This window comes from Neolamprologus brichardi, chromosome 12 (assembly GCF_056152115.1).
Source record: "Neolamprologus brichardi isolate AB-2024 chromosome 12, ASM5615211v1, whole genome shotgun sequence".
Lineage (NCBI taxonomy): Eukaryota > Metazoa > Chordata > Actinopteri > Cichliformes > Cichlidae > Neolamprologus > Neolamprologus brichardi.
In genome coordinates this window covers 33,216,037-33,231,438 of record NC_142115.1, presented here as the reverse complement: position 1 = coordinate 33,231,438, position 15,402 = coordinate 33,216,037, and the positions used below count along the sequence as shown (strand labels likewise).

Genomic DNA, 15,402 nt, shown 5'->3' with positions numbered 1-15,402 from the left:
CAGGTGGGTCAACACTAAGGGTGCAACGATACTCTTATCGATATTGAACCGTTCGATACAGTGCTTTCGGTTCGGTACACATATGTATCGAACAATACAAAATTTTTAATTTATTTTATCAACTTTTCTTCTGACGATGCTGTCTGTGTTGAGCGCTCAGTGGATCTGCGCTGGACAGTGCAGCCTAGGCGGAGTAGTCGAACACAGATTCACTGAGCGCAGGGCAAGCTAGCGAGACAGAAGTTAATCTCTCCTTGCAACATGGCAAATTGAACCTCCCCCACCCTCATTCAGATGTGGCCTTTGGAACTATTTTGGTTTCCATGTGACGTATGACCCTGAAGGTAAGCCGTCATGGACTAAAGTAAAACAGTATCTTGGATGTGCCAGCAATGCTCAATTACATTGGTGGGAACTAGTGTGTTAGCGCAGTTAGCTCGTCAACGTGTTGACGCTGTCCAGCCCCACGCACGGGGCGATCCGCAGTAGCTCGTTAACGGAGATTTGCGGTGTTGTGGCGTTAACGTCATTTCAGATTAACGCTGACAGCACTAGTGCGAACACAAGGAATATGACTGCACATTTACTCTGACATCATCCTAGTGCAAAGACAAGTGGAAGCAGACAAAAACAAGTCATTTAGACAGCCGTTAGCACATGATTCTCCTTATGGGGACCTGATATGTTTAATGTGCTGCTGAGAATATAGCCCAGAAGAAGCGTATAGTATAGCTTTTATTTTGGAAAGAGCCATTTCTCTGTAATAAACTCTCTTTTCCAAAGATGAGTGGAGAGAGATGTATTTTTTTTATTACTTTGTTGTTTCAGCAACATTAAATTTAAAAACTGTACTTTTGAGTTAAAACATATATTTATAATTTTAATAAATGAGAAATTAAAAAGGCATCAACATTTTTTTGTATCGAAAAAATATCGAACCGTGACACCAAAGTATCGAACCGAAACGTGAATTTTGTGTATCGTTGCACCCCTAGTCAACACGACTGAAAAGTTACAACAACCACGACACTTCCTCTCGTGTTGTTTGGTTTAAAGCTTGTTGGAAAGCTGTTATTGCATTACTGTGGTAACCTAAGGTGTTGTCGTCAACTTAAAAGCAAGGAAAGGTGAAACAAATGTGATTGTAAATAACACCAAAGTGACTCTCACACTACACTGAAATGATACTTGTCCAAAAAAATTAACCATACATTCCCGTTTTGTTGTTTATCCCCGGAAACTCCTGGAATTTGCAAACTTTATTTTTAATCCACACGTTTAATTTAGTGCAGGTTGGACCCAATTAACACAGTGATGCTCCTCAGGAGCTTTATTTCTGGAAAACTAAATTAGGATTAATATGAAGTGAGCGTCTTGGTGTGGATGGAGGTCCAAAACTGAAGAAAGAGTCACATTTTCATATTGAACTGTCTTAATGTGGACGTGGTCTCAGTCGGGAAACAGTCGGGGGTTAATCCACCTCGATGGACTCGCTGGTCTCGTTCACGGGTTTGCACTCGTTGGGAAGTCGCTGATGGCGGCTGAGCTGAGTGGCCTGTGTGAAGCTGCGGTCGCAACGCTCGCACCTGACGCACAAACAGAAAGACGCACAAAAGACGGCGATTAGAGGAGTCTGAACAGAGCTGAGGAGAAATACACTTTAATCTGCTGACGCACATGTACACAATCACGCGCACGCACACACCTCCCTGTTAACCCTAATATCCAGTGACAGTATAAAGTGTGTGTGAGGCCCAGCGGAGCAGCAAGCTGTAATTGTTGCCCTGATCCTCACAACCTGACCGACAAATTACACACAGTCCACCTGTCAATAATCTATCAGGCGGGCTGAGGAGGGTATTCCCATCTCACACACTTTAACACACACTCAGATATATCCAGGCCCGATAAGGCAGTGTCACTGTCACTTTCAATAGAAGTAAAGAAGAGAGGGAGCTTTTAGTGTGCGCTGGAGGGGGTTAGGGGGTAATTTAAATGTATATAAATGTGTGTGTGTGGGGGGAGGCTCTTCAAAGAGAAAGCTGTGTGGAGATATTGGACTTAACAGCCCTGAAACAAGACTAACGTGCTCTCGGATAGATAGATAGGTTGAAGGGGAGGGAGGAGGTGTTAGACACAGGAGGGGAAACAGTGTGGACTGGACAGCGGTCGTTAGGAAGCTCTTTAACCAGAGCTTTTCCTCAGTAAACCTCATAAACACGACACAGTTTTGTGATACAGCTTCTGCCACTACATTCATCACAGGGCCTGACTTTCTGTCTCGTACATAAGGTGATCTCTGCCATAAACCGGCAGCAGGATTATTGGATGCAGGGTTGCTCAACTATAGCAAAAAACACTCATTATTTAGGTCAATATTTATAATAATGAACTGATCAGGTTATTTATTCCTTAGGTTTTGTGCATTTGCTGAACTTTTTAAAAGAGTATTTATCAGAGATTGCATATAAAAGATGGATGTAGCCACAGTGAAGTCAGCCGGTGTGTTTGTGTTGAAGTCAGTTCACATGTGGACAGCTAAGACACTTGTAAGCTGGATGGGTGCAGCGCACAAAGCGACAGCATCAGCGCCTCCGAAATGTTACTAAACCCACAAACTCTGTCATGATGTCTGGTTCAGTGGCTTGAGTTTTTTGAGGGAAGACGGCTTGTTGACTGCTGCCTGTGTCAAGATCCTCTCAATTTAAGTTGCCACAAGCATCAGTGAAATCCAGGTTAAAGAAGAAGAAGAAGAAGAAAAACTTAAGAAAAACCTTATTGAGCACACACAGTTATTAAAGCTTTCTCCTTCTGTGAAGGTGGACATTTTAAAAAGGAAGTCTTTAACGATTATCTCACTTATGGCCTCAGCTTCAAGTGAAGTATTTCTCAATTTCCGAACAGGGAACGCAGGGACGACATGGGTGTTCAACCATCTAGCGTTGACACCGTTAATGTGGTGGAAAGTTGCAGAGACAGTCATCAACTGCCAAGAAGAGCAGGACAGGTTAACTGAACTGATGTCTGACGACGGGTCGCATTTGTAGCTTTTTGGATTTGGTGGTTTTATGGTTGCTCTAATTAAAATCATATGTTTTTAAATGTGTTATTTAAACGGTGTAATTTTAGCTAATGTTGCTGATCTGACTGACCACTGTAAACCGAATTTCATGCTAATATTTTGAATAGATTACTGTCAAACATGTTGCTCATGGGCGAACCTAAACTTTAAGGTCTCAGAGAGAAGCATTTACCATGAAGGATCCTGTACTTTGCATTCAGTTTTATTCCAAAACGTCTGCAACAGCTGAGACCTGAACTGGTTCTCCCTGTAACGGCAACCTTTGGTCCTTCTTTGCCGTTTCTGCAGGACGTAAAGTTTCTGACTCGTGCTGTTGTTATGTAGCTTGGATGCCTTCCGGTAGCAAAAACGAGGCGAAGGAAAAAAGGGGCAAAACATTTATTTTCCATATAAATCGAAAGGTACAAAACAAATGCCTCTGGTGGGAGCTCCGTTTACATTCCCTTTATGTTACAACAAAAAATAACATTAAAACGGCGACGGTCAGAAAACTGTTGCTCCACGTCCTGCTTGCTTACCTAACCTTTTACCCACACCCCTCCGCATGCGGGCCAAATAAACTCCCCCTTTACGACACCTATCAACACTTTACAACAACAGACTAACAAAGCAGGATTAATTTATGGAGCACAGCCGATTACATTATAACATAAAATGATCAAGATTATAATAGAAACTTAAAGATCATGACAAATACTTAAATATGGCATGATGTAACTGAGTAAAATATTTGCCTGGACTTGGCTCCAACACTCCCCATTTTTTTGACACATTTTGTAAAAGCAGCTCTAGATTGAAAGTACATTAAAACAATGAAGCTTATTAAACACGTTTTCAGTGGGTTCCACCTATCTTAATCTGTTTGGGTCCCTGTGATGTAAATTTCAGCATCAGTCAGAGCGTGCAGCGGTCTGCACAGACATCCACCCGCTTGCCTGTTTTCATGTGTCCAGCTGTCCAAATCCATGTCCACAACCATTTATAATCCAGGTTCGGGCAGTTTGCGTTAACACACGTGTAGGGAGACAACGCTGCAGCGACTTCTGCCTTCTCATTACTTTGTCTGTCACTCTTAAATAACCAGTTTCTTTAAAAAAAAAAATAAACACAAACTTCTGTTTAAGCTTCACCAAAATTAGTTTGACAGAAACTGTTAGTTCGCCCCATCACATCACAGGATATGAATGTTTTTCTGTGATCACATGAATTTCAAGAAGTCCTGTATGTTTATATATATTACATATACGTGTGTGCGTGAGGACCAGACTTTGAGCTGATGGATTGGAAATGATTCTCATTTTCTAAATTTTCTTGCAGCACAAGAAAAAGAAAACAGACTGCTCTGCCATTAAGGTGGATGTTCCTGCTGTCATTCGTCTGTAAATTTACAAAACCACAACAGCCACGGACTTCAAAGCTCCTCTGAAGCTTCTCTGTCACAGCGACTTATCCAGGCACGAAGACGGCTGTCCTGCACAACAAAGAGCAGAGCTGAAACGAGGCAGCTGCGGGCCGCTGGCTATCGACCAGCGGGCGTCTGTTAGCGGCCGCCGCCTCCATTTCTCAGCAGGGAAAAATAATGTTGAGCTGTTGTCCTGACAAAATGACAGAGGCCGCTTTAATCACTTTCCCTCAAGGATCAGTGAAGTTTCAGCTCACCTCTTATCTTAATCTCATCTGTACGGATGTGGATCGAGTGCGTGATAAACAAGTACAGACTGTGTTCAGTCACAGACTGATAGAAGCTGAAGGGCTAGAAGAAGTACAGACGAAGTCTTCATTTACAACAACGTTCACATTTACTTCCGAAGCACCGAGACCGAGCAGTTCAGACAAACTCTGACCACACCTTTACTTCAAAATCAAAGGCTGTGTTTGTGGGAAACGTGCAACTCTGGTTAGTGAGATCTCTTTCCTGAAGGAATATTTTTGAAAATAAATCATGATCTAACCATGCATTCATGTGGTGTTGGATTAACTGGAAAAGAGAATTTCCCACTGGGGAAAATCCACATGAACACCACCTTAAAGTTGGAACACTAACTGGGAAAGTCTGAGAAATTGTTGTTGAGCTTTTGCAGTCACACATTAAAACATGGTGGATGAAAGACAATATTTTGTTGAGTGCAAGAAACTTTTTCAATTATTGGTGCAAAATGCTCAAAACCTGTTTGGGCAGCACCATCGAAATGAAATTTCATTCTAATGGACACAACTGCAATAATATCTGCATGTGGAGAATTGTGTTTTAAAAATGTGTTGATTTTTTCCCAAAATAAGTTGTATCATCTTCTCTGTTTTGAAGAATTTCTCCAGAGATGGGGATGATTACATCCCCATCTTTACATCCATTCAATGTAAATGCTTTGCGGACTTCTGTGAAATTTCAAAGTTCAGTCTCCCTCGAGTCTATCCATCATTTTATGAACCTTCTACTTGGAAAGGTAGCTACATTTGATCTGAAATGCCCTCTATAGCAGCGCTCCCCAACCCCCGGGCCACGGACCGGTTTAATGTCAGACAATATTTTACGAACTGGCCTTTAAGGTGTCGCGGATAAATACAACAAAATAAAATGATACGACCAAGACAAAAACTGTGGTATTTTGTAAATATAATAATAAACGTGAATTCACTGTGTAATTGTGTAACTTTATTAGCAGCGTCCTCCTGAAATGTGCCAACAACACTGAGAGTAACATCCTCCTCTCTGCCCCTTTATGGTCGCTGTGGTAACGCGTAAATATTTCTTTCAAAATAAGACACACAAAGCTACGGAGCCCCGCAGGGGACATGGGAGGAAAAAAAATTACGGACTTTTGCGAGATCTCGCAAAAACTTTTGCGAGATCTCGCAAAACACACTCGGGATCTCGGAGGCCGCCAGCTCAAAGCCGACCGGGAGGTCGAGGCACGATGTGCCGGAAAAGCGGTGTTCCTCCCGGCTGTAGTAGGTCTCGACCTCCCGTTAGCTTCGAGCTACTGGGGTCAGATCTCCAAAAAGGTCGGAGCACTTTTGCAAATATGTGGTGTCTTGTAAACTCAGCAGGTATCTGACATTTACACAACTACATTCACGCCTCAAAATATCTTAAAAGTGCATTTTGTGACCCAGAAAGAGTAATATTACAACTAAGTAGCTGCCGCCATTGTTGGAATTCAACTTTTGCGAGATCTCGCAAAAGTCCGTCTTAATTTTTTTTTCTCCCATGTCCCCTGCGGGGCTCCGTACAAAGCACATGAAAATATATAGGAAATTTATTCATAACACACGGGAAAAAAACCAGGGAAACTGAGTTAATGATAAAAACCCTGAAAATCATAAATTTCACACCGAGCCTCAACTCTCGCGGCCCGGAACCAAACAACTCATCCGTGGCCCGGGGGTTGGGGACCGCTGCTCTGTGCCACGGTCCTGAGTCTGGCGACTCATTGTTTATGTTCTTGTTTATTATTATTCTTTGATTGATTTAGTTTCTGCTTATACTTTAGTAATTTTTAGATCTCAGGTTTTGTTACTGTCCTTGTGTCACATCAAGTCATGTCAAGTGTTATTGTCTGTTTTTTCCCAGTCTCCATATTCATGCACCTCCCGTGTCTCCCCAGTCAGTCATGTCGCCGCGTCGCACTTTGTTACTCTTGTCTCTGTGCTCCATGTTCTCTCCGTCTTCCCTGTCAGCCGTGTCTCCTTGTCAAGTCTGCGTTCCCGTGCCTGTGTTCAGTATTTCCTGTTTTACTTTGACAGTCTGGTGTTCGGTGTTTTCAGCTTTGCTTCCGCCCTTTCTCGTTTGGTCAGATTAGCCCCAGCTGTGTCTCACTCCTGTTTCCCATTCCCTCGTTACTCCCTGGTGTATTTAAGCCCTATGTTTTCCTCTGTCCGTTGTCACGTCTCCTGTTTAAAGTGCTTTATAAATAATATTGAATTGGATTGGATTAGATTGGATAGCTATCTAGTTTCCAGTTTAGGTTAAGTTTCTGTGAGTTTTGGGTTTTGTTTGATTTCTGCTACAGTGCAATAAAGCTGCTTTTTTATTTCATCTGCATTTGGGTCCTTTATCCTGCCTGCCACACAGCGCTGCGTGACAAATAGATTCAACAAATGTTTAAAGAAACATTGAAAAAATGTTTAGTTTTCCTAATTTATTACAAGAGGTAATGACTCTACCAGCATCTACTACACAAAAGCATAATCTCTGTGTGCTGGCTATAGAAATAGGCATTTGTTAGTCCTAAAAAGCATAGTACATATTAGTGTTTTGGTTTTTGTCAGTGTTCGCTCACTCTGAATGCTGTCTCTATGCAGCTTCACAGTAATAGAATCATAAATATAATGTACTAAGTCAAACAACTTTCTTTGGTCTCCAGGATGACATTTAAAGCTAAGACGTTGCTTCTCTGAACAAAATACAGAAGAACAAAAAGCGGAGCCGAGAAAACAGCAGCACGCTTTGACAGCCTGCACAGTCCAGTGAGCATCAGCACCGAAAAGCTGCCGACCACACAGAATCGCGGCCTCCGTCTCCTCAGCGGGAAAATAAAGTTGAGCGTTTTCCTCCTGACAAAGTGACAGTGGCAGCTTTAATCTATCCGCCGCACCGTCCGAAAGGAGATAACTCCCCGAGGCCATCGATCCGCTAAAGATTTCTGACGCACGTCCGTGATTGTCTTTGTCCCGCTCTGCCTCCACCGAGACTCTGAAGTGCTGATGAAAAGGTTCGGGGGTTTCCTCTGATTGCTTATTAAGAATGCTGATTTGGTTTAACTGAATTTAATCGCCACCGCTTGTCGTTTCACTTTTTACACCATGATCTCTTGTTCCTCCTTGCTCTCTCTCACTCATCCTTCTCGCCTCTTCGCTCTCCACGTCAATGATGACTTTGGATTTCTCTGATTGCTTATTAAGAAGGTTAATTCGATTCTACCCCCGTGTTCCCCTGATGCCAGTCCTTTAGATTTTGCACAACTCAAACATCTTATTTTGCTTTCTTCACTTTCTTTCATGTCTCTTACTCTTTGGCCCTTCTGGCCTCCACTTGAATGCTGACCTCTTGGTCCACTGGAGGAATCCTTATTGTCCTCTGTTGCTGATTAGATGACAGGATGACAACAACAGCATCCAGAAGCCTCGAATTGCAGCGTGGCATGCCCTCTAATTATATTAGCCTTAACCAGCAGAAGAAAATGGAAATGAGTGTGGGGGGATTCATTACCAGGCTGCTAACAGATCCTGTATTTACACTGGACAATCTGCTGATGCTCTCTGATTTACAATGAGGAACAAACAAGAGAATTTCCTCATAGTTTAACGTTACAGGCAGCCAACAGTAAGGAATCAAAGGTCAGAGGTCACAGCAGACATGATGGAAGTGAATGGAAGCAAGAATCATGAAAAATAGAAAAGTGATTGAGAAAGTAGTAAGGGATATAAAAGCAGTTTGCAAATGACTCTTATTATGATTTTGTTTTTTAGGACCAGAGCTAAATTTAGAGCTGAAGACCAAAAAGAAAAATGTAGACAACAAATCAACTGGTTTCTAAACTTCTGAAGCGTTTGGTAGTTTCAGTGAAAATGTGTTAGCCACCATCATGTTTGATTTTTGGAGGCAGAAGTGATGCGTTTGGATGGAGTGCTAACTTGTCAGCTAACGCTAAGTAGTTTGGTGAGCAAGCTGGATGTAAGTGTGTAATGCACAGACAGATATCGGCGTATTAGTAAGTAAGTAAGTAAGTAAACTTTATTTATATAGCACCTTTCACAGACATATGTCACAAAGTGCTTTACAAGGTAAAAACATAATACAGTCATAAAATACATGAAAACCCTGGTCTAATTAAAAGCTTTTTGAAATAAAAATGTCTTAAGCTGCTTTTTGAAGGTCTCCACTGAGTCCAAACCCTGTAGAAATAGGGGAAGTGCATTCCACAATCTGGGTGCAACAGCTTGGAAAGATCGGTCCCCTCGGGTTTTAAAACGAGTGTGGGGGACCACTAAAAGATTTTGGTTTGCTGACCTCAGATTACGAGTGGAGGTGTGTGTATGAATCAGATCAGCAATGTAGGGGGGTGCCTGTCTCTGTAATGCTCTAAAAGTTAAAACTAGAATTTTAAAATGGAACCTGAATCTGATTGGTAGCCAGTGCAGCGACTTTAACACAGGGGTCATATGAGCACCCTTGTTCGAGCGGGTCAGTAGCCTCGCTGCAGAGTTTTGAACAACCTGTAGGCGGGCTAGCCCTTTCATGTTTAGACAAGTAAACAGGCTGTTACAGTAGTCAAGTCTTGTAGAGATAAAAGCATGTATTATCATCTCGAGTTCACTTGTTGACACGATGGATCTAAGTTTAGAAATGTTCCTCAGGTGAAAAAAGCAGGTTCTTACTGTCTGATTTAGATGTCCCTCCAAAGAAAAAGCTTCATCAAAAATGACACCCAAGTTTCTAAGGTTATGTTTCTGGGAGGAACCTAAGTCACCCAGTGCTTCTTATTAGTGCATCAAAACTGAGGCATGGACTTCTTAGATGGTCTTTTCTCATTTTTAAACTCCAGTGTTTCCTTCACATAAGTTTAGATCAGGGGAGGGGAACTCAAGCCCTCAAGGGCCGGTGTTCTGCAGGTTTTAGACGTGTCCTTGATCCAAATGGCTAAATTAGCTCCTCAACATGTCTTGAAGTTCTCCAGAGGCCTGGTAATGAACTTATCGTTTGATTTACGTGTGTTGACCCAGGGTGAGATCTAAAGCCTGCAGGACACCGGCCCTTGAGGCCTGGATTTCCTCACCCCTGCTTTAGTTGGTCAGTCCTGGTATGTTAACAGCTGCCAAAGTAAAACTGTGACTCAGTTGGAATATTTACCTGTAGATAATCTGAATGGCCACTCTAGAACCTGCAGCACCATTGGAGGACGTGTTGATGTGTCTTTCCAATATTCATGAACAAGAACCTGAGTTCCCGCTGCTTTAGTGCATATTATTTATTAATTTATTTACTAAAGCATATCTGTGTACATCTGTTGACAACAATGAAATCCAAACCCATTTGCTACCATTTTATATTTTTTTCTTTTGTGCAAGCTAAAACCTTCAGGACTTCAAGCCCTCGGTGGCTCACTTTAGTTTTCTTATGGTGACGTAATTAGCAATGCTAATGAGAGAAAGCGTTGGTTTCAGGAGTGCTGGGGGAAATTGATTCAGCATGCAGACAAAGCAGATGTGACACACTTAAAAACATATCAATCATTTTATGATTCTACAAATTTGATGTCAATGACATGAAATCATTCCATTGATCTGTATCAGACTCATATGGGAATATACACCATGATTGCTTTTAATACTGATTTAAAAACCTGAATAATTTACAAGCTGGCGTAACAAAATATTTCGATTCACAGTTCTAGTACCTGCTGTTAGAGAAGTTCGGTCAGAGCTTTATTTGTTCTAAATCGTTCTCTGCTGTACCAACATGGGTTGCTGTTGATAATTACCAGTTTATGGGAACATCTATTGCCCTCCACATTAAAAACAATCCATGGTGCCTTTGACATTTTGAGCGGTTTAGCGGATCCCTGAGCTTTATATTGTCCTCTGTACAGTTTATTCAATGACCTCAAAGACATAATTATGAGAGACACAGAAAGACAGAGACGGCGCTCAAAGCTATGGAAGTGAAATTATTGGTGTCAAAAGTATAATTTTCAGGAGAGGAAAAACTTATTTGGGACAAAGTCACCCAATATATCTAAAGGTGAGACTTGCTTCTACAATAATTTTGGTGGTGACAGTTAAGAGCAAGTCGAGTGGTATTAGCTGGGTTGTTTGTCGCAACAGGTGGCAGGTAAGGTGGGTGGATTTTATGGGTGTTTGGGGGTACTCACTGTTACTTACTTGAACGGCTTCTCTCCCGTGTGTGTGCGGATGTGGTTGTTGAGCGTCGTGGCGCCAGCGAAGGCCCGGCCGCAGTATCCACATTTGAAAGGTCGGTCGCTGGAGTGCGTCACTACATGGTTCCTCAACTCTGACGGCTGAGAGAAGGACTGGGAGCAGTGGCCACACTGGTATGGTCTGAGGACAAAGAGAGTCGGATGAAAGAAGAAAACAGAAGGTGTGTGCGTGCTTAAATATTCTCCCTGCAGGTGTCTGATTTAATAACGAATAAGTACAATAAAAAACTTTTACATTAAGATAACAGCACGCTATGTATTTTTGTTATTGATTTTTTATGGATGTTGCTGAGATGAAAGGCACTGCCTTAAATTTGCATTCTTTCTAACAGTCAGCAGGGGGCACCATTTGTAGTTGCACAAAGAGGACTGCTACTAGTGCTCACTTTATCGAAAATGAATTTAGAATATTATTGTAAAAGGCGAGATTTTAAACTAGTGATTGAGGCGAGGTCATAGAGGATGTGAGCTGATGCTTCATTTTCTCATAGACTTCTACACATTCACATCCTCTTCAGTTACCCGAGATGTCTCCCCCTACTGGCCATGATGTTACTTACCCTTAGGTCTATTGGTAAGATCTTATTTTATTTTGTTAGCTCTGTTACTTTGTGACTCTTGTGCTTCATGTATTAATTTACCACAACATGAAAATTCATCAAAAAAAGAATTATTTCTTCATCTTGCCCATGAAGATTCTTCATTTTTATGGGTTTGTTCCACCTTTTCTGTTGTTCTATTATCACAAAGAAACAACAATGCACAGATGAATTTTTCTGGGTGCTTGTAACTGGAGTGGAGCAACGTGAATTAACACAAAATGAAAATTTGGAGACATTTTGTTTGCATACAGAGAAACATAAGCCTGCACACATTACAGCTCACTAAAAAGCAATACATATGGTCTATAAACACACGCAAACAGGGGGCAGGGGAAGTCGGACACTGCTCCGGTAACCATGGCAGCCTGACCCTCATCAACAATGCAGGCCTAGATCATGACTGGACCATTTATCATGGTGTGTGTGTGTGAAGAATAGCAGTTACACAGAATGAGATAGAGACAGTAAGAGAACAAGAAAAGAAGAGATATATTAGGTTATTGTGTGTCAGTGTGTGTGTGTGTGTGTTTGGCCCAAATGGGAGTTAAACAAACAACCAAACAGAAGCTGTGTGTCTGCTAATAGAGTGTCCTGCTTCCATACAGCAGCAGATCTAATCTCACACTCCTTCCATTCGCTGAGCCGAACACGCAGCCAGCTGTGAACATTATCGAGGTATTTTGTTTTCACTTACAGGACACTTCAGCCTCTGCTCATATCTTGCATCTCCTCTCTTTTTCCCCCATTCTCATTTTCAGGTTCTGTGTGCAAACCTCTGTTTCCCACATACAGACTTTACTTAGGCAGCCCGCCCAAGCATATATGTTGATGCTTTTCTTTATTATCTTTTTGAGAGGATCATTTAGTACTGCTCAACCCTCTGCTAAACAAACTCACATGTTTTCCTTACAGGCCACATTGCTATCTGTGTAGGTTTCTCGATATCATTTAGCTACTTCTTCAGAGGGGATCTCATTGTCCACCTCCCTGATGGCAGCAGTCCCTTCATCTGATCTGAAAACTTACTGAAGTGGAGAGTCAGTCTAACCAGAACACAGCAGCTGATTATATCGGTCCAATATACATTTATCAGTAAGTATTTTTGAAATGTCACTATTTACAGAGCAGAGACTTGTAGCAGTAGTATTTCACATGCCTTTTTTCTTCCACAGTTTGGTTTGCATATTGCATTCCAGTTTTATGGACTGCTTGTTTAAAATCACTAAAATTGCGAGTGAGACCTGAAACAAAATCAAGCTTCGAGGCCCTCCATGGCTTTGACACAGCACCACAGGAGGATGTGGGGTTAAAGTACATAGAAAGTCAGTTAGTGCCGTGTATCAGTCAGTGTGTATTGATGAGCCGGGAGCTCTGAGGTGATTAGCTGCCGTGTGTCTTCTGTCAGTCACATTAACGACCTCAGGAGTACACAGAGGATCCCGTTTTTAAAGCTGCTTTAAAGACAGGGATCAGGGACGCTCTGGTGATTACCATTGGTACTTTATCTGCTACAGTCACACTTTAGCTAAGCATGGATATTATATTTATAATTACTTTAATGAGTGTTATGGCTACTTTTACTCATTGTAATTGTAATCAGCATTATTATTGCGTCAAACGCAGGTGGGGCTCCTCTGTGTTTCATTTGCTGGTTCTTCCCATGTGTGGATTTTCTCCAGGAGCCTGGGAGACATTCAGGCCCAGGATACACTCAGAGCTGGAGCCTATCCCAGCTGTCAGAGCTACCTCTCACCCCACGAGAGCAGGGTTCACCTTGGACAGGTTGCATGCTCACATTCACACTTACGGCCAGAGATGGGCATAACACGTTAAAGGTAATGCGTTACTGTAATCCGATTACTTTTTTCAAGTAACAAGTAAAGTAAGGGATTAATGTTGCAAAAAGGTAATTAGATTACTGTTACTTTCCATAATATGGAGTGCGGGAGAGAGTACGACCATGCAGTGTTTAAAGCTTGGAAGCACTTTCATCACTTTGAGTTTGATTCCATGAAAAGTGACAAAAACATCAGCGTCCAATGAAAATTTCTTTCTACAGAGAAAAATTAAACTTCTAATCTGAGCAGGCACCTAGCACGCCGCCACGGGAATGTGAAATTTACAGAGAAACCCCCGGATCACTGACATGACTGCTGCGGCACTGGGCAAACCTCCACCCGCCTCACACGACTCAGTGCTGCTGGATCTTTGAATGTATTTATGTGTGTTTTACTTGCATCTATTTGAAAGAGTGAGTGTAAACACAAAACACTTGATTTTATATGACGGATTATGCAGAAGAAATTGAATTGGGCTGAAAGGTCTATGCTTTATTATGCATTTAGGTTGTGTGTCATCATGTTTTTGAAAAGTATCTAAGTAATAAGGTAACAAATTACTTTTCAAAAATAAATAATCAGCAAAGTAATGAGATTACTTTCTTTGAGAAGTAATCAATAATTAGTAACTAATTACTATTTTCAAGTAACTTGACCAACACTGCCTACAGCCAGTTTAAAATCACCAGTTAATCAGGCAATCATGGAATACACTGCAGAAGGATTTGCAGCTCTCTCAGCTGATTTCGCTGAGAGGTGTCCTTCTTCGGTGGTTTCTTTCTTCCTCTTTTTCTCAAATTTACAGATTAATGAAGTTTATTTTATCCTTTTATGAACCAGGCTTTTAGACCTCTCTGAGACACACTTTGATTTCTTGTCTTTACCATCTTTATCTCTCTGTAGTCCAAAAACACCTCATCAGACTTGTATATCCATCCATCCATCCATCCATCTTCGACCACTTATTCGGGGCAGCAGTCTAAGCAGTGAACCCCAGACTGCCCTCGCCCCCTCCAAGTCTTCCAGCTCATTCAGGGAGCACACCAAGTTTATCCAAGACAGCTCAGAGACATAACCTCTCTGGTGAGTCCTGGGGCTGCCCCTGGTTCTCCTCCATGCCCGAAACACCTCACCTATGAGGCACTAAAATCAGTTGGCTCAACCACCTTAAGTGGCTCCTTTCAGTGGAGGAGCAGTATCTCTGAAGGAGATCCCCTTCATGATTTCCCCCTGGTAGGATCTCCCAAGGCAAATTGGACCTGGGTGAGGAACCAGACAACGAGAAATTCTGACAACCGCTATGATGACTAAAAAAAACCCCTCAAAAATCAAGGGTCCAGTTTACACTGTCCAGACAAGGTCACCAGAGGTAGAGGCTGAAGGTGCGAGCCTCTGGTGGCCCGATCCAACTAGGCTTAGCCTGAAAACCTACATGAATATATAGAAGCCGCCAGGGAGGGCTTGAAAAGTGTTTAGTCATGAAGGAAATGGAAAAATGATATAGTTTTTTGTTTTTCTTTTCATATGGGTCACTTGGTTCTGTATTACTGTGTAAGCTGTTAAACTGACAGGATAAACTCCCATGTGCTGCCTGAAAATAAAGTGATTTTCATTCTGAAACTAATAAGACAAAACTCTGACATCAGTTCCTTACAAATGGGCAAATACCCCAGAACTAGAATAAAACAAATAGACCAACATCTTCACCACTCTAATAAATCACAAACACCCACAATACCCCGAGACGATGTAGACACACACACACACACACACACACACACACACACACACACACAGGAAAGTAATAAGAGTAAAATAGTGTAATATAAAATCGAAAAATTCTCACTTGCAGTTTTTTGCAGGGGGTCGGTTCATTTATCAGCCGGCCGGTCTATAAGTTCACGCCTCAGTGGGCCGCACCACTATTTATTAGGTGGGTTTTC

The 15,402-nt window shown here is 41.9% G+C and overlaps 1 protein-coding gene across 1 annotated transcript in view; it reads right to left on the bottom strand.

The window, feature by feature from the left end:
• Positions 1 to 850: 850 nt before the first annotated feature.
• Positions 851 to 15,402, bottom strand: part of prdm6 (PR domain containing 6) — a 133,489-nt gene continuing 118,937 nt past the window's right edge. Inside the window, exons 8-9 of the mRNA XM_087848783.1 lie at positions 10,964 to 11,140; positions 851 to 1,586 (exon numbers count right to left, since the gene is read on the bottom strand). Coding sequence (XP_087704909.1) covers positions 1,472 to 1,586; positions 10,964 to 11,140 — 292 coding nt within the window. The 3' untranslated portion in view covers positions 851 to 1,471. The remainder of the gene's footprint in view (positions 1,587 to 10,963; positions 11,141 to 15,402) is intronic.